The sequence below is a fragment of the Vitis vinifera genome, chromosome 19, assembly GCF_030704535.1.
Source record: "Vitis vinifera cultivar Pinot Noir 40024 chromosome 19, ASM3070453v1".
Taxonomy (NCBI): domain Eukaryota; kingdom Viridiplantae; phylum Streptophyta; class Magnoliopsida; order Vitales; family Vitaceae; genus Vitis; species Vitis vinifera.
This window is the reverse complement of record NC_081823.1, coordinates 22,349,980-22,372,631: the sequence shown is the minus strand read 5'-3', so window position 1 is coordinate 22,372,631 and position 22,652 is coordinate 22,349,980. Positions and strand designations below refer to the sequence as shown.

General features: G+C 29.7%; 1 protein-coding gene across 2 annotated transcripts; it reads right to left on the bottom strand.

The window, feature by feature from the left end:
* Window positions 1-14,250: 14,250 nt before the first annotated feature.
* On the bottom strand, window positions 14,251-19,333 carry LOC100259465 (cold-responsive protein kinase 1). 2 transcript variants are annotated; one of them, XM_002268701.5, is made up of 7 exons: window positions 19,113-19,333; window positions 17,322-17,468; window positions 17,046-17,161; window positions 16,721-16,931; window positions 16,088-16,325; window positions 15,328-15,478; window positions 14,251-14,847 (listed from the first exon to the last, which is right to left on the bottom strand). In XM_002268701.5, exons 2-7 carry the CDS (start codon window positions 17,389-17,391, stop codon window positions 14,476-14,478), a joined length of 1,158 nt encoding a protein of 385 aa, XP_002268737.1. In that variant the 5' UTR covers window positions 17,392-17,468; window positions 19,113-19,333; the 3' UTR covers window positions 14,251-14,475. The 2 variants fall into 2 exon arrangements, with proteins under 2 accessions (XP_002268737.1, XP_019072425.1); XM_019216880.2 differs by lacking the exon at window positions 19,113-19,333 and adding an exon at window positions 18,837-19,083.
* Window positions 19,334-22,652: the final 3,319 nt, after the last annotated feature.

The window sequence follows — 22,652 nt, the reverse complement described above, 5'->3', positions numbered from 1 at the left end:
TTGGCTTTAACAATAAAATTTATAAAAATAAGTTCCTAAAACATCTTGCACACCATAAAGCAACCAATTCAATATAACATCAACTTAACTTTACAAGAGCAAGTATAATAAATATAAACCAATAATTTTCACACCAAACATTTCCCTTGATTAGTTCATTTCCACAACCTGTAACAGATCTATTGATTGAAAAATATTTTGGGGCTCTTATTTAGAGACATTCATCCATGCCCTCCATTAATCCACACATAGATCTTCTTAGGGATGTTTTTGGTTCTTTCACTCTAGGGTACTTTATCCTTCTTCCTTTAGGAGTTCCCACCTAGAAACCGTTTCCTCTCATTGCTTTTTACCTTTCATTTAGGCTACCCTTACCGATGTCTTTTTCTTTTTACAAGTTGTTCCAATGCTTTCAACATCTGTTTACGTTGCTTAGTTACATCATCAAGTTAGTTTGTTAATATATTCAAACATGAGCCAAAAATTTTACATAATAATTCTTATATTCAAATATCATGCAAAATTATAATTTCTACATGTTCATACACCATTCCACACACACAAAACGATTTTTAAAAACTAGATTTAATCAATACTTTTCATTTAAGATTTTCATGGATAACCAAAAAATCAAAGATTTCAAAACAACTTCTCTACCTATCCAACAATTGGATTAACCTTAACCCTCAACTTCACTTACCTTTTAAGTTGTCTTTCAACTTATTTCAAAAAACTTCTCACTCTACCTTCGTGTTTCAACTTTTATACCCAAAATAGATACTGAACTTTAAACTATTGTTAGATCTTTACCCATTTTTTTACTTGAACCACAAAATGACAGTTGGTTCCCTTCACAACCAAATAAAATAACAACTTCCTATTCAAAATATCAACCACTCAGCTCAACCAACAAATTAACCAAGCAATCAACCTACTTTTGACCAACAAAACCATAGAACAACATTTATTCTTTAATCGTCTTTCACTTAACTTAATAGGTCAATTATCAAACTAACCAACTTTTTTAATTAATCAACTAAACACTTTACTTAACCAAGGCACTAAATCTTATTAAGAAATTAAGTACTCTTAAATGATCATTTAATAAAATTTGGGTCATTACATTCCACCCTCCTTAAAAAGAACTTAAATTTCAAGCGAGTTACTTGAATTAACAAAGAATTTAAGGTACCTAACTTGCAAACCGAATCCTAACTCTCAAGTAGTTTTTTTCCATCTTATAATATTGCCGCAATACTTTAACCAAGGGAATAACTTTGATCTTGAACACTTATTCCTTTTTAGTTAAGGTTCTAACTAGTGTTTCTTCATAAGAGACATTTTCTTAGAGTTATAAATCTTCTTAGCTGAAAGGCTTACAAAGGATTAGGTTTACACCTCCTCAACATAAACACAAGGAAAACATCAAAAGAACACTACCTTTCTCCTACCTAAGTCTGACATAAAAGTGTTCTAAAAAGTCTGTCATACAAAATTTTGTGAGGAACCACTTTCATAATTAATTGATAATCGTTCTTATAAATTAATTTTGCCAAAAATAGGCAAATACTCCAAAACTTTAAAACTCTAATACTCAAGCTCTTAACACATCTTCCAAGACTAAATTACTTTCACACTCCATCCATCTATTTGAGGATATCAACACACAATAAAGTCATAACCATGCAAACACTCTATTTGCCTCCTTTGTTTTAAATCCAAACTCTTCTAAAACAGAAATTTCAAATTCTTACACTCAATGCACATCTCAAATTGACCTCCATATAGATAAAGTCTCCAAATTTTGAAAGCAACCACCACATCAAGTAACTCTAATTCACAAATATGATAACTTTCTCCATAGGTCTTCAATTTTCTTAACATAAGCTACTACTCTTCTCAATTGTAATAAGATATATCCATGTTCATTTCCAAAGTCTTCTCAACAATCAATACACAATTTCTCCTTGCATGGGGTAACTAAAACAAAACAAAAGCTACTATTAGTACTTTTTTTCCACCTCTTAGAAAACTTAGTTACCTCTTTCCTTCCTTTTAGATATATATATATATATATATATATATATATATATATATTGGTTAATTAAGTAAGAGGATTTGCCATTTGAGAAAGTTTCTCCACAAGCCTTCTTTAGTAACCCTAGAAAATTCTTATCTTAAAAAACACTCAAGTTTCTAATAACTTCTAATCTAGAATCCTTTTCATACATGTTTTAAACCTTCTTTTGTCCCCAAATTTGCCTCAGTAATTAAAATAATACTTTTCAACATTTCACCAATCAATAACTCCCTAAAAATAAAATAAAAATCAACCAACTTAACCTTATAATAAGACATCATCCAATCTTTTGGGTTTATTACTAAATCTTTTTAAGACTTTTACCTAGAAACCATTCCCCCTATTACCTTTTACCATTCATTTTAGGTAACCTTTATCAATGTCTTTTTAATTTTTTTTTTTTAAGTTGTGTCAATGCTTTCAACATCTATCTATGTTGCTGAATTCCATCAACAAGTTAATTCCAATAAAAACATAGGATATCCCAACAAAATAAAGTATACTTCTAACATGAGTAACAAATTTCACACAATAATTCTTTTATTCAAATGTCATGAACAATTAGAATTTATATATGTTCATACACCATTCAAACACACAAAACTATTTTCAGAAACCAGATTTAATGAATACTTTTTATTCAATTTTTTCATAGACAATTGAAAAATCAAAGATTTCAAAACAACTTCTCTACCTATCCAACAACTTGATTAGCCTCAACCTTTAGCTTTTTATTTCACTTCCCTTTTAAGTTGTCCTTCAAGTTCTATAAGAAACTCTCCTCTTCCCTTTCACATTTCAACTTTTATACCCAAAACAAAGGTTGAACTTTAAACCGCTACCAGATATTCTCCTTGGAACCTCTCTTAGTATCCTTCCTAACTTTGGTTTTCACATCTAGACCAAGCTCTTTTTACTTGAATCACAAAACGATAGTTAACTCCCATCACAACCAAGTAAAACAACAACTACCTATTGAAATTTCAACCACTTAGCTTAGCCAACTAGTTGACTAAGCAACCAACTTACTTTCAAGAAGAAAAACCACAAAACAACCATCTACACACAAAACTGTTTTCAGAAACCAGATTTAATGAATAATTTTCATTCAATTTTTTTATAGATAATAAAAAAATCAAAGATTTAAAAATAACTTCTCTACCTATCCAACAACTTAATTAGCCTTAACCTTTTTTCATTCACTTCCTTTTTAAGTTGTCTTTCAAGTTCTTTAAGAAAACTTACCTCTTCACCATCACGTTTCAACTTTTATACCCAAAACAGAGACTGAACTTTAAACCGCGACCAAATTTTACCCTTGGAACCTCTCTTAGTATCCTTCCTAAGTTTGGTTTTTCAAATTTGGACCAAACTCTTTTTACTTGAACCACAAAACGATAGTTAACCCCCCTCACAACCAAGTAAAACAATAACTTCCTATTGAAGTCTCAGTCACTTAGCTTAGCCAACCAGTTGACTAAGCAACTAACTTTTGACAAATAAAAAACCACAAAATAACACTTGGTCTTTGATCGCCTTTCACTTAAAATAATATGTCAATTATCAAACTAACCAACTTCTTTTGCTAACTAATCAAACACTTTACTTAACCAAAGCTCTAAACCTCATTAAAAAATTAAGTACTCTTAAATTATTCTTTTATAAAATCTAGACCATCACACAAGGGATGTCAAAAATCACTAGTATCTAGTTTATATTAGACACTAATTTCTTACTAGTATCTAGTTTATCACAAGTATCATTTCTTAGTTCATTTAACATTGGGAGAAGTAAAGTTTCATCATCTGCAATATAAATCACTCATTAATCTCATTATTAATCTCTTTATTCCATTATTTTCTTAGTTTCTAACTCTAGGTTTTCATACTTCACACCACAGAATGATCTTTTAGCCTCTTGTATAAGTGTCATCATAAACACAATCCATAATAGAGTAAAAAAAAAAAAACAAGAATTCAATCAATAAAAACTAAAAAAAAAACAATATCCATACTATATATAAAATTCGAAATCCATACAGTTTTGTTACGACTATTTTTTAACCCTATTTCCTTCAAATATTTACCCACTTGTCATCCTTCCCCAATGCGCCTCCTCATTTGCCCCCACATCATTTGCATGACTTTTTTTGTTTTAATCGAAATCTAGGCGGTTCTGTTATCAGTGTATTCAATCTCACCACCAAATGGAAAATCTCAAAACCAAAACCATCTTTTCGACAAACCTCCACTATTGAATCCACCACCATTGAACCTAAAACCCCAAAAAACACTCCATTTAGATCTGTCATTGCTTTGAATTGGGGTTCCGAAAAGCAACTTCAAAGTCTACTTCAATGCCAAAGAGACAAAAAAGAGAGTTGGATCAACGGAAGACCATGGAGGGAAAAAACATATTGAGAACTGTAGAAATCAGTGGATCACAGACAACAAACCTTTTATATGTTTGATTTTAAATATATATATATATATATATATATATATATATATATGAATTATGTTTTATTGGGATTAATATTTCTTTCATTTGAGGAAAACCCAGGTCAGAAATTTGTTTGGTCATGTCCTTGATTTTGGTTGTTCTTTGTTTAATGTTTGGTTGTTGAGAAAATGGTGGCATTAAGGGTTTGAATTTTGGAGTTTTGTTATTTGGGACTTGAGAAAATTAGTGTCTCTCATGAGTCTCAACTCGCCCTGATTTTTGAGTTAGGTTTTGTATTTTATTGGAAAAATATAATAGATTACATCTGATTTTTAAGTTGAATCTTGCAAATTTACAAGAATATAGTAGATTTTCTAGTTGGGTTTTGGATTTTCTCCAGACCATGGAAGATGGTGTCTTCTATTGACATTATTTACAATTTTTGTTTGCAAATAATCTTAAAACTTTATTCACTGAAAATGTTGGTTTTGATATTAACGTAGAGTCATTAATATGGCGGTTGGAAATTGTTTCTCTTAGTTTTTATGGTGGATCTACATTTTCTTTGTGAACTTCTTGTTGCTCGAATACTCTTAATTCCATTTTCGTTATTTACATAAAATATAATAATTTTTTAATTACCAACTAAAAGGCCTGGGTGGAGGCGAAAAAGGCTTCCTTTTGAGGATATTTACCTGCAAGTCATCTTTTTCTTCTTTTGAAGTTTGCAACCAAAGTAGTCTTTACGTTAAAAAAAAAAAAAAAAAAAAAAAAACCAAAGTAGTGCATCTTTCAAAATAATTGTCAAACTAGTCTTTTGAATCCGCATCAGCAAGCTATCTTTGACTTTATTTTCCATTCAGTAGACTTTTATTCTGAAGACCCATTTTTTCATCTGAAACCATTCAACAAAGTTATTTTTATCTAAACCCTAACTATTATTTTCTCTTCTCACATCTGCGGCTCCCACCATCTACGGCTCCCATTTTTTCTCATCATCGTCTACGACTCCCACCATCTGCGGCTCCCACCATCTGCGGTTCTCACCATTTGCGGCTCCCACCAGCAGCTCCACTAGCAACTCCCATCAACAACGTCTTGCGGTGGCTAGGTAAGTTTTTGAAGCATTTTAATTTTTGGTAAAATAATAGGCAAATATTTAGGTAAGTGGGTTTAGGACAGAGTGGTTCATGAGTTTTTTTCCCCTCATTTTCCTTAGCTTTCTCAGTAACCAAACGGAGGAGAACGAAACATTAAAAACAATCTTTGAAATTTTAAAAAATTTAAGGGCTTGCTTGGTTTCTGTTTCCAAATATTGTTTTTTGTTCTTGAGAAAGCTGTTTCGAAACATTAAAAACAACCTTTGAAATTTTTAAAAATCTCAAGTTGTTTTTCGTGTTTTCTTAACTGTGAACGGAAGAAAAAAAAAACACAAAAAAATCATGGAGAAGAAAAAAAGAAACACTCACGGAGAACAAAAAATCATTCACAAAAAAAAAAAAAAAAGAACACCCGTAGAGAACAAATCACAAACCCTGAAACAATGTGTCCTACAACAAATTCAATCAAATCCCAAATCCACAAGCCCTCAAATCAAATTTGTGCTCTCAAAATTTTCTTTTCCAATTTCCTTCTTCAAAAATTGACTGATTGTGGCAATGCTGCAATCTGAACGGGGGTGGGTAAATGTATGTGTGTGAGAGAGATATAAGAGCACTGGGAAAATTGAGGTGAAGCTTGAGCTCCTTTTGCATTCAAAGGTTGAGCCGCGACTTGAGCCATTTCGCAGTTGGTTTCTGCACTTTAGGGGTTTGGCTAGATTTTGAATTTGGGCGGTGGAATGGTTGGCTTTTGCACTTGGTTTGGGTAGATTTTGAATTTGGGCGGTAGTGGGTTTAGATTCGGAGTGGACTGATCCAATTGGATGATTTGATGGAGCAATGAAAGATGAAGAGAGAAGTATGGAACAAGAGGGAGAGATCATGAGAAGAGAGACAAATGAGAGAGATTTGAAGAGAAAGAAGAGGTGCAAGTGAAAAATTAGGGTAATGGGTAGGTCTGAAAATGGTTTTTTTTTATATTTAAAAATAATGATTAATTTTAATTTTTTTTATTAAAAAAAGAAAAATAAAAAATGATTAAACAAATAATTTTTATATTAAAAAAGGCATACAATTTTTAAAATTTTAAATTTATAAAAATTAATTGAAAAATGGATATAATTTATTTTATCTTTAAAATATTAAGTTAATCAAAGAAAATATAATTTTTTTTTAAATAAATAAACATGTTGAAAAGGCTTTATACTTATATATTAATTTAATTATCAAATTATTTTTATGTTTAAAACAAATTTATTTATTTTTATTTTAAAAATTAGAATAATTGGAAAGGATGTTGGAGGAATAAGATTTAGTAAAAAATAGGAGATAAAAAAGGCAAATAGTTAAGAAAACTTCAAATAAATATATCTGATTAATAAATATCCTTATAAACCATAAATCCTTTAATTAATAATATTTCTTACCAATATTTAAAATAATTAAATATGTCTGATTTTACATAATTGTCAATAATTCCTTTAAATATTTGTATCCAATGTTTCTACAATCAATTTAGAGTGGTAGCAAAAGTTTTAAATTTGAATTATAACCTTTAAATATTTGTATCCAATGTTTCTTACCTTATCGTTAATCCTCATTTAGTATGATATTTACTTGTTTATTATTAAAATATTTCATCTTCTTATTTATTGTAATTAAAATAAAAATATATATATGACCAAAATTTAAAATAATAAAATATAAAAATATAATTTGATTTCCCATTCAAATCCATCACCCTCTTATTATTATATTTTGTTGAATTTTTTTATTTATATCTTTTTCTATAAATAGAGAAGAGTTATGAAGAAAACATTAAATTTAAAAATAAAATAAAAAACAACTTCTAAACATGTTTTTTGTTTTATTTGTTATAAAAAAACATTTTTTATTAACTCAACCAAACATGTTTTTTCTATTTTTAACAACAAAAATTGTTTTTCAGACTTTAGTTTCGAAACACAATTTTATTTCTGAAAAAACCAAAAATTGTTTTTAAAAACTATGTTTCAAAAACAGTAACCAAACATATTGTAAATTTCATTTATTTTCAATCTATAAATGTTATTGCTAAGTATGTGACAAATTTTTTATTTTTTCTTTTAGCACACCCATTATTTAATCTTTATATTCCATTAATATTTATTTTAGATTTCTCATTGTGGCCAACTAAATAATTCAAAAGTGAAATTGGTTAAATTACTACTTAAGAATGGATAATATATTTGTACATAAATCCTACAAATGTTATAATATTTAATAGGAAGAAGAAAGAAATTGATATTTTAATTACTATTTTTGGACTTATTAAATTGTATAAAAGTCAAGGATGTAAATGATAAAAATGTCCTTATTGGGTATATTTTAATTTATTTTTTCAAGTATTTTAAATTTATTAAATTGGTAATAAGTCTTAAGAATGAACTTTGGAATGATATTGTATGAAATGTTAAATATTTGCAAAAAAAAATCTAAAAAAACACTTAGTCCTCCCTTTTAAGCAAATCAAAATTATATTTTAAAAATGTTATTATTAATGTTACATTTTATAAAACTTTCATTAATTACATGTAAAACCATTACCAAAATGTTAAATTATTAACAAAAAAATAAAAAATAAAAAGAAGAAATAACACTAAAAACAAATTTAATATATAGAAAATATTAGTTTTTACTTAAAATTTAACTTATTAAATTATAAATTTTAAAAATTGAATTAAATTAGAAAAATTAAAAAATTAACTAGATATAAGCAAAAGTGTATTAATATGTCTATTCCGCTTTCTCAATAAAGAACATTTTCAATTAATTCTTAGTTGTAAGTATCCTATGAAAATAGGGAATAAATTCCAACCTTGCCCAATAAAGAATGATAGTGGTGTAGCTCGAATGTTAAAAATGCATAACAAATTTGGGATGGATGAAGTTGAGTTATTTGTTGAACAAGTACCTAATGACTTACAAATGAATTCACCAATTGGTAATTGCATACCTTTGTTACTTGGTGAAAATGATGATACTAGTAATGTTCAAAATCCATTTACTTTTGAGCATAGATCAAAAGAGGATGAGGAATACGAAGAAGGGAGACAATGTGATGATGACAGTGTAGGAGCCGAGGATGTTCATAATGATGATAATCAGGATAGGGAAGGTAGCTCGTCTTTTTTAGCTGTTCATGAGGCAATTGAAATAGAACAAATGAGATATGTGGTTGTGGATGGGGAAGGATGTAACTTGTCAAACAATCCAAATATAGAGGATTTAGATGACCCAATTGAATTATCTCCAATGCAATATCATTTGGCACCATCACCACAGTTTGAAAATGTTGAAAACATTGGTCATGTTGTGTCAAGTGATTAGACCCCATGGGAAAACACTCTTATGGGATATCCAATCGGAGAGTTCATAGTTGGTCAAATATTTAATTCCAAAGGAGATTTTCAACATGTTGTAAAGATGTACTATATTAACTCGCACCAAGAGTGCAGTGTTGGCATACCTATATAGAAAGTTATGTTGTGTGAGTTTGGATAGTGCCATAGAGATTTCTGGACCTATCACACTATTACAGGTATTTCTACCTAACTATCTATTATAATTAATTGACTCACATTATTGTTATAAGTTGTATAATTTTGATAATGCTATCTGATTTTGTAATTGTGGTCATGGGAGAGACTTCATGTGGGTCGACCTGATTTCGGTCGTCCTCTAATGCCTATAGTAGTCCCACATGTACATGATGATGTAGTTGATAGTTTACATGATCATCTATTGACATATGAGGCACTCCCAGTCGATCCATTGGGCCACATGTGGAGAGTACCTCTGTCTTGGTCTCATAACCCATCACCACATGTATTGACATTTGATCGAGATCAATTGGATGCCCAAACACATGATTAGATAAAAATGTTGATGAGTAAGATTACCTTTGCAACATTTTCCACCAATGTGACTAATTAATTTTTTTTTTAAATTACAGGTATTATGGGAACCATATACAACATATTTGATTGCACATCTTCCGACTATATGTCAGGCTAATGAAGAAATTTGGCGAACTATGTCACCTCTAATATGCTTTGATATTATCGAGTGGCATAGACCAGAGCAAGTTTTACGCCAGTTTTGTATGCAACAAGGGACACCTCCACTTTGTTTGATAGATATGGAGCTACATTTAGTGGATAGGCGAGGACGACATCGGTATGATTTGGTGACATTCCATGCTCAATATATTTCTCTTTAGGCTACTCGTTCTGAGCGTATTGCAACAACACCACTTGCTATTACTACCATGGATTTTTATGATCCATATATGCAGTGGTATTAACGTATCACACGACGCCTGATCGCACCTGTTTTGCATAGAGATCATATGAGGTTCCATAGTACAGCTTCTGCCACTGAGTTATTGGTGAGACCATTTGAGATACAAAACCATTTTTTAATGAATGTTAAACTTAAATTATGTGCAAATGCCTCATGTTTCATTTTCTTATACAAATCACTATCGTATCGTAGATAGTTATTTCAAATGATTTGGAGGAAACTCACCGAATTGTTATTGATGTTTTACATGCTATAGGAGAGGACCATCACGTACACTCGACACATGAGCCATCCACATCTTCAGGGCCATCCATGAGACCACCATCATTGATTACGCTTGTTAGGGTACCACCCATTAGAGGTCGGGGGAGAAGTGGTCATCGAGTTGGTCACCGACATGTACCTCTGACATCTACTTTGGTACAACCCTCACATCCACTAGTTACATCTACTTTTCCTCTATTTCAGCCATCTGCATCATTAGAGTCGCCACTCTCTCCCCCTGATGTATCCATACCAGTCCATTCATCTCGACTCGAGACTACCATACCATCTACCCTTACCCCTGTTGAGCCATCTATATCATTAGACTTACCTTTCTTCCCTCATGTTACATCTATATAGGCTTTTTCACCTCCATCTCCACCTCCACTTCCACCTCCATCCCAGCCATCCATATCATTGGATGCACCCCTACCTGTTACAGAGTCTATTGCACCCCCACCTATTATAGAGTCTATTGCACCTCCACCTGTTACAAAGTCCATTGCAGCTCTACCTTTTCTTCAAGGGACAACTCATGTCACACGATTACATGTATGGGTACTTAGAGGACATCGAGCTCCACGTGTACGTCGAGTTCTACCTCCATCAGTTCCATCTAACTCAACAACTCATGTAAATGACGTGTCACGGTCTATAGAGATGGAGACTTTTCAGATAGCACATATGGATACAACAAATATGGCCATTTACCGTAGATGTTCACAACGAAATAGAAAGATTTCATCATGCGGGACACATTGAGAGCTTTTTTCATGTTTGTAGAACTATAATACATTGGTTCATACATTTAAGGTTATATAAAGTGTTAATTCAAATTAGTGATGTTATGTTATTCACCTGTTTCCTTGATAATTTAAACAAATAAAACTCAAATGCATCCTAAAGTCTAAATGAAAGAAATTCTAACTAAACAAATTGTTACAACCATTACCTATTTTTTCTTTCATATAATTAAAAAATTATACATTTTAACCAAGACATAAGTTCAAATCACACTTAATAAGGAATAACCTAAAATCATAATCATTGGCATTAATTTTCATATGAAAATATAAAATTTTAAAATAATATAAACAATTTGTTTAGTTATTTTAAAATTTTAAAATAATATGAATAAATAATTTTCTTTAATTCATATGTGAAAATATTCATAAACCAAATAAATATTTTATTTACCATAAATATGTAAATTTTTATGGGAATGCATGTAGGCCAACTTATTTTCTCAAAATTTCAAAGAAAATGTGAAAAAAAAATAAAGATAATATATATAATTTTAAAATAGTCGTAACGAAAAATTTATTAAGGATAATTTGTAAAAAATAATAATAATTTTCAATTGACAATGGAAAATTGTAAGAAATTTTCCCCACTCTGAAACGAACTTTAAGGAAATTTGATACATCGTTAAGAAATTTTAGTACATCCATAATTTACACTAAAATTAAAAATAAAAAAGCAAAGTTCTAAAATCTCATACTTTTTTTTTAGTTATGGTTACATAAGTTCCCCTTTAAAATATTTGTAAAATCACAGTTAGTAACTGTGGTTTGAAAGAAAATTATAAAACCACAGTCATGGACTGTGGTTTTAAACCACAGTTACTAATTGTGGTTTTATGGTTATTATGATAAAAAAATATTTTAAAAATAATTTTGAAACCACTGTTACTAACTGTGGTTTTAAGGATATTTTTGCAACTTTTAAACCCACAGTCATCAATAGTGGTTTTTTGCACTAAAAAAAAAAAAAAAAAAAAAAAAAAAACTCATGTGGATGCTTACATGGATACAAAAGATTAATTTGACAAATATTTTGAGATGCGTACTATACTTACCATTTTTTTCAACCAATGAATTATTTTGGACTTAAACTCCTTCTTTTGCCCCCCGTGACTTGCAGACTTTTTTTATATTTTAAAATAACATAAAACTATAGATCATAATTATGAGTTGTCAGTGGATATAGTTCAGCAACCAAATTGGGCATCAAGTACATTGCAAACCCCATATAAGAAAACCCTTGGTAATTTTATTTTTTTTATATCCATTCTAGTAAGGTCTTTCTCCTTTTATTTTTCTATAAATAATTTCTTTACTTATATGAAATAAAAACCATTCGTAGATAATCATTTTATAATTAATTTTTTAACTATTGTAAATGATTATAAAATTCATATATATAAATTCAATTTTTTTTTCTTAAACTTAGAATTTTCTTAAAAGCACATCAGAAAAGCGAAAAATAAAAAAATTATATAGTATAAAATAATTACACTTATTTGAATAAAATAATATATTTTTGAAAAAAAAAATCTCAATCACATCCTTTTTTCATTTTTATTTTTAATTAAAATAAAATAAATAAAATTTCATCATAGACAAATAATAATGATGGTAAAATTAATATTAATCAAATTTAACTTTTTAAATTTAAAACATAATTATTTTCTAATTATAATAGATGTCACAACATTAAGACCTTTTTTTTTTTTTTTAATATTTATAAATGTCCTCACTTTCATACCAATATCAAACCATGAACAAAGAAAAGTACTAGAAAATAATATACTTTTTTTTACTTCCATAAGAGTTGTAAATGTTATTTGAATAAAATTATTATTTTAGTTTTTAAAATCCAATAAATAATCAAATATGTTTGTTTATTAAATAATAAAAATAAAATAAATTAACTATAATTCATTAATTATAATTAAGTAATTTAATAAAAAAATATTTAATTACCCTTTATTTAATATTAAATTTTCTATTCAAAAAAAATGTAAAATATAAATAAATATTGTATTAATTTATTATAAAACTTATTTATAATTTTAATATAGATGGTACATCATTGAATTATAATTTGAAATATTATATTTTGAAAAATAATAAATAAAATTTAATTGTATCTTCTCTCCAAAAAAGCAATATGATTTAACATAGTAATATAATTATTTAATAAATATAAATGTTTTAAATAAAATAAATTAAAATACAACCATAAAATAGATAAATGTTAATTTTTAAAAAAAAATTAATTAAATATTTAAAATTAAATTTAAATAAATAAAAAAGGCTATTAGTTAACACTTTACATGCTTTGCTCTTACAAAAAGCCTAGTATTGATCAAAGTAAAGAGAAAACAAACCAAAGTTGTATTTTTCCTTCTCAAGAAAATCCAAGAAGTCCTACAACCCTAAAACCTTGAGTTTTTATAGTGAAAGTGAAATTCTAACATGAGGTAAAGCTTCTATTATTCACTTATTCACAAAAAAATAAAAATAAAAATTATGATTTCCAAATGCCGAGCCCACTTGTACAATTTAAGGTGGAGAAGTTGATTTTGAATTGACAGAGATCAATTTCGAATTTTTCGAAATTGACTTAAAATGGAGAGTGGTGTTTTCCAAATGTCCAATGAGTGATTTTGAAATTTTCGAAATGGATTTGAAATTAAAAGTTGAAAGATTATTTCTACAATTCGCAATAATTGCAAAATGGATTCAAAATGGTTGACTACTCCATAACAGTATAACTTCTTTGTTTCAACTCTAATTCATAAACCATTTAAAATGTTATATTTCAGACTTTTTGGAGCTTCAAAATGATATGTGATTTGTCTGATGACTCTCACAAGAATCTATTCAAAATGAGTGCAAATTTAGAGTTGACTTTATTCAATTTCAACTATCTTGCCTCATTTTCCATGAATTATGCTTTTGGGTTTGGCTGGCTCTCACCATTTCCACGAGTCTCAATTCTTGTCTTTGCTTGATCAACCTTCTTCAAAATATACATAATGAAATTCATGAAAACATATAGACTGCTCTTTCTGTCTCTGTGCGTAGATGCCTACAGAAAAGAACGATGATATGATTGTAGAGGCTGACAGAGGAAAAGAGAAGGGAGGGGGATTGGACGAAAAATGGAAAAGAAAAGAGAACATGATTGTATAATTTACACAAAGCAGAAGCCTAAAATAGCCTAAAAACAGGATGAACCAAAAAAAACTGCCTAATCTTGTAGGCCATAATCTGCATTCATTTACCAAACCTTATCCATTTACAGAAGAGTACTTTGCCCGTGACATCTAGTGGGAAATTCTATCAAGATGAGAAAAAAATAAAAATGGAAAAAGAGGAGAACATGACTACAATCTTTACAAAAATAACAAGCCTCAAAAATCAAAAATAGAATGAACTAAATAGAATCGATGAATGTTCAAATGCTCCGGTCATATACTGCAGTGAAGGTGATTCCTGATGACATAGTTGAACTGTCTTGGATATCCGAGCCAGATGATAAATTATCAGATACGTTCTTCGCATCAGGGACAGGTTTGGGTTCACTTCTGATTTTGAGGTCCATGAAATCAGAGATTAGGCCAGGCTTCGTAATCGCTCTGGAATCAACATCCATTTCACCAATTAGCATCTTCACTACACTTGACATGGATGGCCGGAGCTTTGGAGTGTCCTGGGTACAGAGAAGACCAATCTTTAGGAATCTGCAGGCTTCCTCTGCATCAAAAGCCCCATTCAATGACTCATCTACCAGCCCTACCAGCTCCTTTCGCTCATAAAGTTCCCAGGTCTGCAATCAAAGAATCCACATCTCATTAATTCTATGAAAAACTATCAGACAGTTAACTGCAACATTCCCAAAGAAAAAACAATGCCAACAGAAAGAACAAATTGATACCGCATTGATGATAGTTTTGGTATCAATCTGTTCTCCAGATAATTGAAACCCGACAATAGCTCTTATTCTCTTGTTGGATCTTGTTAGACGTTGCCAAAAACTCTGGCACAAACAATCAGCATCCAGCTAGTCAATGTTTACTAAAATACCTTGGTAGGCATTGAATTAGTTTCATTTTCAGAGGAGCATAAGTAAGCCAAAATTGCTGCTTGATTCTTTGTATATTTCAAATGATCTAAGGGCAAATTTTCAAAGGAAAATTTCTGAATTAAGATGACATGGGCTAATGTGCTAGTCAAATCACCGAAGAGCCATGCAATCACCATCGCAAGTAAAAAGTCTATGGTGGCAAGGGCTTAAAAACTCCATTACCCTTTCAAGAAGATATTGTTCTCCAATAGGTAATCGTGTATTTGTGTTGCATCTCCCACAGACTATTTCCACAAGGAGAACACCAAAACTGTAAATATCAGCTTTCCGTGTCAACTGCCCTCTTATAGCATACTCCGGTGCCAAATAACCTCTGAAAAAGAAAAGCAAAACGTAAGTACAAGATAATACTTGTTTCAGACAAAAAGAGATAAAAAATAATGATGATGATAATAATAGTAACAGATTCAAAGGGGGACAAATCATAAGGAAGAGTTCTGACATTTTGGTAAATGAATATGAAAGTCAAAAAGGTTTGGTAAATGAAGGCAGAGGGACAGAGTTCTGAAATTTTAGTAAATGAATATGAAAGTCAAAAGGTTTTCTTTGTTTAATTATATCAAATATCTCACCACAAAGCCACATAACACAATCAAACAAAGACAACTTTTTTTTTTTTTTTTGATAGGTAATCAAACCAAGACTCTCCTTGTGATAGTAGTTGGAAAGTAGTTTCTAAAAATGTTGATTTCCATTAGTAGATATCACATGTGGGACTGTAGATTCACTGACCCTGAACCTATGACCATTTCATGTTGAGTCACTATCCTAAAAACCAGTACAATATTTTTTGTAATGGCAATATTTCTAATATCGTATCTCAGATGGACTCGGTTTCCAGGCAGTCCTGATTTCAGAGAAGACTATAAATTGAAAATGAAAGCATGACTTAACCAAGAGAAACGGGAATTCTGGAACTCACATTGTTCCTGCCACACGTGTGCTAACATGAGTCATATTGGACGGGATAAGCTTTGCAAGACCAAAATCTGCAATCTTGGGATTTAGATTTCCATCAAGGAGGATATTACTTGCTTTGATATCCCTGTGAACAATATATGGTCGCACTTCCTCATGAAGAAAGGCAAGCCCACGTGCAACCCCAATACAAATTCTAGATCGTGTTCGCCAACTAAACTGCATGCCACTGTACCCTCCACCTGTCAGTGAAAAGGTTCTAAAGCCTTTAGGCTCCATTTGATTCAACAGAAAATCAAATACGGAACAGTTGTGTTGTGCTGCAGGATGAGACATGTGCCACTGAGATTTGATACTTCTAAACTTAGACTTGTATTCATAATTTGAAACAAATTATTCCTAAACTTATATTCTTAAAAGCAACTTCCCACATATTATCAAGTACATTTCCTTTATTTTTTACTACTATACATTTGTTTTAACATATTATCAAGTTCCATTTCCTCCAAACACAACAGCAGTGGCAGCCTTCTAGAACAACTTCTTTGATGTGAACCTCTATTGCAATAAGTTCATCCCCAATAAAACAATTAATGGAAAATTGATATCCAAGTCAAAAAGAAAATTAGGTAATTACCAAGAAGAGTTTGTGCTAGGCTATTATTCTCGAGGAAGTTGTAGACCAAAATTCTATGATTTGCTTCCACACAACAGCCATAAAGCTTAACTAAGTATTCATGCTCTATATTTGAGATTACATTAATCTCTGTCAGGAACTCCCGCACCCCTTGTTTAGATTCAGCTGCAAGAACCTTTATAGCAGCAATCGTTCCATCTTTAAGCCTTCCCTGACCATCCAAAAGAAGGTGTAAGTCATTGGAAGAAGTGATAATTCAATTACCATTTTAAAATGAGATAATAAAGTAAGCATTGTTAATGTAAAACTATTACTTCTGCAATACCTTATAGACAGAACCAAAACCACCCTCCCCAATTTTATTGGCTGGACTAAAATCGTCAGTAGCATTCTTTAATTCTTTGTACATGTAAAGCCGAACATTGTGTATACCAGAAACCTCTGTTCAGAAATCAAACTTGATTAGAAGCTTTTTTAAGATGGAATAAGCAAGATATCAGGAGACGTATGACAGCAAGTTAACTTTTCCTTGAGGCAATTATTTGATAAAAGGCACAAATTTAATCTGTTTGGAATTATTATGAACCGTTTTTCAATTTACCTTCATCAACTTTATCAGTTTCACCAGCTGGTGAACTGGCCCTCCTACCAAAGCAAGAGAACCAGGGCATAACTGTATTATACACTGATGACTATCCCTTCCACGTCAGTTGCAAACAAAAGCTTCAGATGAAAGCAAGTCCAAGACCTGCCAACCAAAACCATCAGAAACACATTATTTCATACGCGTCATCCTGAACAATAAAAAGTTAAACCATTGAACGTTCATAAGTTATAAACCATATATGTTTAATGTGGAATCTATGCCCCAAGAGTTAATTCTTTACTCTTTTGGGTACTTTTCAATCTCTACTCTTCCTTTAACTTACAAAATCGGCAATTAGTTGAAGAACAAAAACATTTTTTGACTTGGACAAAGACTAAATGTGTACTTTTTGAACCACATGGCAAATGAAAATACCTTTAATATCCGAACTTTTATGTTAAACTTTAAAATTAGAAAAGACAATTTCGTTTTCAGCTTCATAGTTAACAACATAGCCATGTGATTCTAGGTTCTAACAACATACATATATTGACATTTTTCTAGATTTTAAGAATTTACTACATAATATTCAGAAGTTCTCTTTAAAGAATTAACCAAACAATAAGGAGGATTCCTAACTTCAATAATGCATGTTATAGTTTAATCATATGGTGCACAGGTGTTCCTCAGACCAATAATTGTGTTCCAAAACCATTCATTGTATGGTACATGTGATGTACAGTTGTTCCTCAAACCACTCCAAACCAAATAAAAAATAGGCTTTCTAGCTCAGTGATCTGTGTAGCATACATCTAACATTTAAAAATTGGGGTAATAAAAAACTTGCATCAGGAGGAAGTGATCTTAGTTGGATGCAGAAAGGACTTTCTATCATATGTCTAACAATCAAAATCTTAACCCGAATCTAGCAGCTCTTGGTAAAAATCACAAACATGAAGAAGAGAATGGAAATGAAAGAAACTAAAATTTGAAATTGTATTCTATTACCAGTAATATTTGCCCCATTGAAATCTTGGACATAACTAGGGAAATGAATGGGAAAATGCTGAAACATACCTACCTTTCTCGAGTTACTTTCAACTTTTTCTTTTCCCTCATTCCCTCTTATATCCTAAAGGACAATTTTCCTCACTATTCTCCTCTTTAATCAGTAAGCGAACAACCTCAAGATTTCAGAGTTGTGCCCATAAACTTGAGGAAAAAACAAGTCTAATCAAATGGGCAAATATCAAAATCAAATGTCCAAAACCCAGTTTCATTAAATCAGAGCAACAGAATCCAAATTGCAGGTTGTAAAGTTTGCAGTTGCTTTGCATACCAACAATCCAGAACAGAATTCAAATTCCATAGAAGCCAAATCCACAAAACCAAGTCCTCTAATTCCACAGAATTGAAAACCCAAACCAAATCGAATCAAATCCAATTCCATTCAAACAAGGAGTGCCATACAATCATTTGAAAAAACAAAAAATTTCAACAGACAAAAACAAAATTAATAAGATCAGATACCAATTTTTCGTCCAAATCCCAGCAGTCATTCAAGTTTGACCACAGACCCACTCATTTTTTCCCCCAAGTAATCAAAACCGACATAAAAAACAAAGCAACACTTGAGCTAAAAAGACCAACATGGAAGAAAAGGCAACAACTGAATTCAAATCAGAGCTGAGTCCCACCAAAACGGGGCAAAGAAACAAAGACCCACATAGCAATAAGAGTTGAAAAGAGGCAACAACAGGTAAAAAAGAGCAGAGAATGAAAGGGAAAAAAAAAAAAACAAATCACCTGATACCCAGAAACTGAGAGAAAGAGAGAGGTGTTTGTGAGGGTTGGTGACAAGAGGATGCGCAGGTTAAAGGAATTTATGTAGCAGGATGGGGGTGTGGGATAAATACGGATGAAGGGAGTGGGGAAAGGTTTTGTTGATGGCGAGTCTTGGCACAAAGTCCATGAAGGAATTGGCACGCCCTTTGAATTTTCTATTTGCCCCCAACCCCATTTTCATTGCCATTCCATTTTTTTAATGAAAAAACTATAAATATAACTCCTAACTCACAACTCACAAGAAATGTTAGTGTTAATTTTTTTAAGTTTTAATTTATTTAAGATTTAAAATTGGAGATTTAATAATTAAAATTGAGTTTTTAAATTCACTCATCAAATGGTTTATTTATTGCAAGAAACTAATTTTTTTGTAATTTTGAATACCGGTTAATTTCATTCATCTCCTCTAAGGTTTTAACTAAATAGATCTAATCTCATAGATTTAAAATTTTATCGTGCACCTTTTTTATTTTGAGTGACAAATGACTATGAGTGAAAATAAGAAATGAAAATGATAAAAAATATATTTAATAAAATTTTAAAAATGTGGAGACTAGATGTATTTAACCGAAATCTCAAGACGGATAAAATGAAATTAACTATTTTGGATATTAATACATCAAAACAATTTTGTTTTAAAACATAAGTGTCTTTTTTATAAAGGAAAATTTGAACTCCTATATTTTCAATAGTTTAGAACTTTTTACATATTTCAAAAAATTTCTCAAATGGGTCCAAATTAATTTGAAAAAAAAAAAAGTCATATCATTCTTTTATTTGAAAAAAAAAATTGTTTTTAACATTTAAGTCTCCAAATAAAATTTTGTTCTTAAAAACAATTAACAACTTTAACTTTTATCATAATTTTTATCACTAATTTATATTAAAAAATTATAATTATAATTATAATTATATATATGATAAAATGTGGTTTTTATTTATTAAATAAAAAAAATCACTATTCACCTACCAAAATGTTAAAATGAGAATTAATTATTTTTTTAATAAAAAACCAAAATATTTAGACATTTTAGTATAGGGTTTTCACAAATCATAACATAAAAAAATAATTCTAAAATTATGATACTTTCAAATTTCAATGTAAAAATGAGTGAACTTTTCTGTTGAAATGACACCTCAGTGATGTTTTAAGATAAAAAATAAAAAAACGAATTCAATATAAAAAAGCAAATTTCAATAAAAAATAAAATAAATATTGAAAAGCATCGTATTTTTATAAATAATTATATTTTAATAATATAAATTCAACTAATAATTTAATACTGAAAGCAATGGATAAGGAAAAATAAACTAAATGAATATTCAAAATAAACCGGAGGAAAGTCCATGATTTTTCACAAAACCCCAAAATAGAAAACAAAAAAGGTGGTGTTTGTGTGAAGGAGGAAAGGGGAAGGAGGAAGGAGTCAGAGATGAGAATGGGTCAGCAGTGGTTGCACACGTATGATTGTATCACCAAACAATGCCTTAATAATAATAATAATACCCATTCCTCCCTCGTCTTCTTCCTCTTCTTCGTCAGGGTTGACATATTTTTTATTAATTAAATAATTAAATAATAAAAATAAAAGGCGTTGGAGTTCTACGTAGCAAAGAAGAACCCTCCAACCGATGGTCCATGTTTCACATTCCCCACATTTTACACAACTTATAGTTTTAAAGAATATATAGTATAGATGGATGGCTGCGTCTCCTAGTCCTAATTCGGCTATTATGGAAGGCTCATATTCAAGTTGAGAAAAATAATAATAATAATATATTCTCACGTGTGAATGAATTTTTCAATGGTCCGGCGTGACACCACGTGTGAATTTGAGAAGCCCATTTCCCATTTCATTAGCAGTGATATTCAAACTCATCAACCTATTTTTTTAAAAAATAAATATATGTGAAATTACTAAAATGACCTTTGTATCATTTTCTTTGCTTTTGGCAAATGAGACCGTAGCCTTATTCCTTGTCTTCTTGAATCTTCGTCTTTGTTTGAATTGAATTGTACCCTTATCCCTCAGCATCTTGAATCTGTCTTTGAATAGAATAGAATTCCAAGAGAACAAAAAAGATTTTTAAAATTTTTTATATTATATATGCATATATATACTAAAACTGATATTTAAAGTAGAAAAATTATCAACTCATAGTTTACTAATAAGACTGATAATTGAATTAAGTTGAGTTGGTGATATAATAAATACATAATTTATATATTATTAAAATTAAAAATAAATTTTAAAATATATACAAATAAAAATTTTAATAATATTTTATTTTTTATATTTGATATATCAAATTAAATTGTAATGATAAATATAAATGTGCTAATATAATAAATTTTATTAAATGGATCATATTTAACTATAAAATTATATTTAAGATGAAAAGAAAGTTTTAATATTTAATTTTATCTTCATCTATTTTATTATTTTATACTTTTAAAAATTATTTTTATACTTATCATTATGTAATTATTTAAAAATAATTGTGAATGTAAATATTTATATTTTTTAAATAGACTTAAATAAAAAAAATTGAAAGAAAAAAATATCAATATTTTGTATATTTCATTTTATGAAACATTTAATAATTTGGTTGCATAACCTAGTGGTCCAATTATTAGGTTTTTTAATCCAATTATCAGGTCATGATTATGCAAGGCACATTGGTTCCAAATAAAGGGGACTCACATTATGATTTTGATCAAAATAATATCAATCATTTTAAGGAAAACTGTTAAATTCAAAAATCAAATTCGTTGGTTTAAATAGTTCAACAAGAGTTTCAGTCAACCAGACCAAAGAGGTTGTCGATGATCCAATCGTTTGAACTAGACAATCCATTTTAAAAACTCCATTTGGCTTCTTTTTTTTTTTTTTTTCCTTTTAATTTTTGGAATTATTTATTTTTAAAATTACATTATAATACTTTGCTACTAATTTGATGAGATGAAATAAAATAATTATTTATTTTATTGAAACAATATTTTCTTATATTAAATGACATTTTTTATATGTTGGAAGCCAAGTATCAAATTTAAAATAATATTGTCACAAAATGATATGTAGGTGTGGACCCACATTTTCACGTGCGTCCTCAACGGGCGAGACTCATTTTTCATTTATTTGTGAAAAAATGATTTAAAAAAAAAACCCAACAAAAATGTATACCAAAATAAGCTTATAACAACTTTAATTCATCAATTAAAATGAACCAAAATTAACAAATATAACTCAACAAAAATATTTCACATGTCATAGGCCTTAATAAAAAATTTTCAAATTAATAACCAAAATATAAACTCAATTAGTCAACCCAAATATAACAAATCAAAATAAATTTAATTAGATACAAAAATCCAAAATATATCACAATTATCTCATGCCAAATTAAATAATTCAAATAATCACAATCATATAAATTATCAACTAATGTAGACCAAATTAGAAAATTCCAAATTAATTAACAAAACTCAAATTTCATATT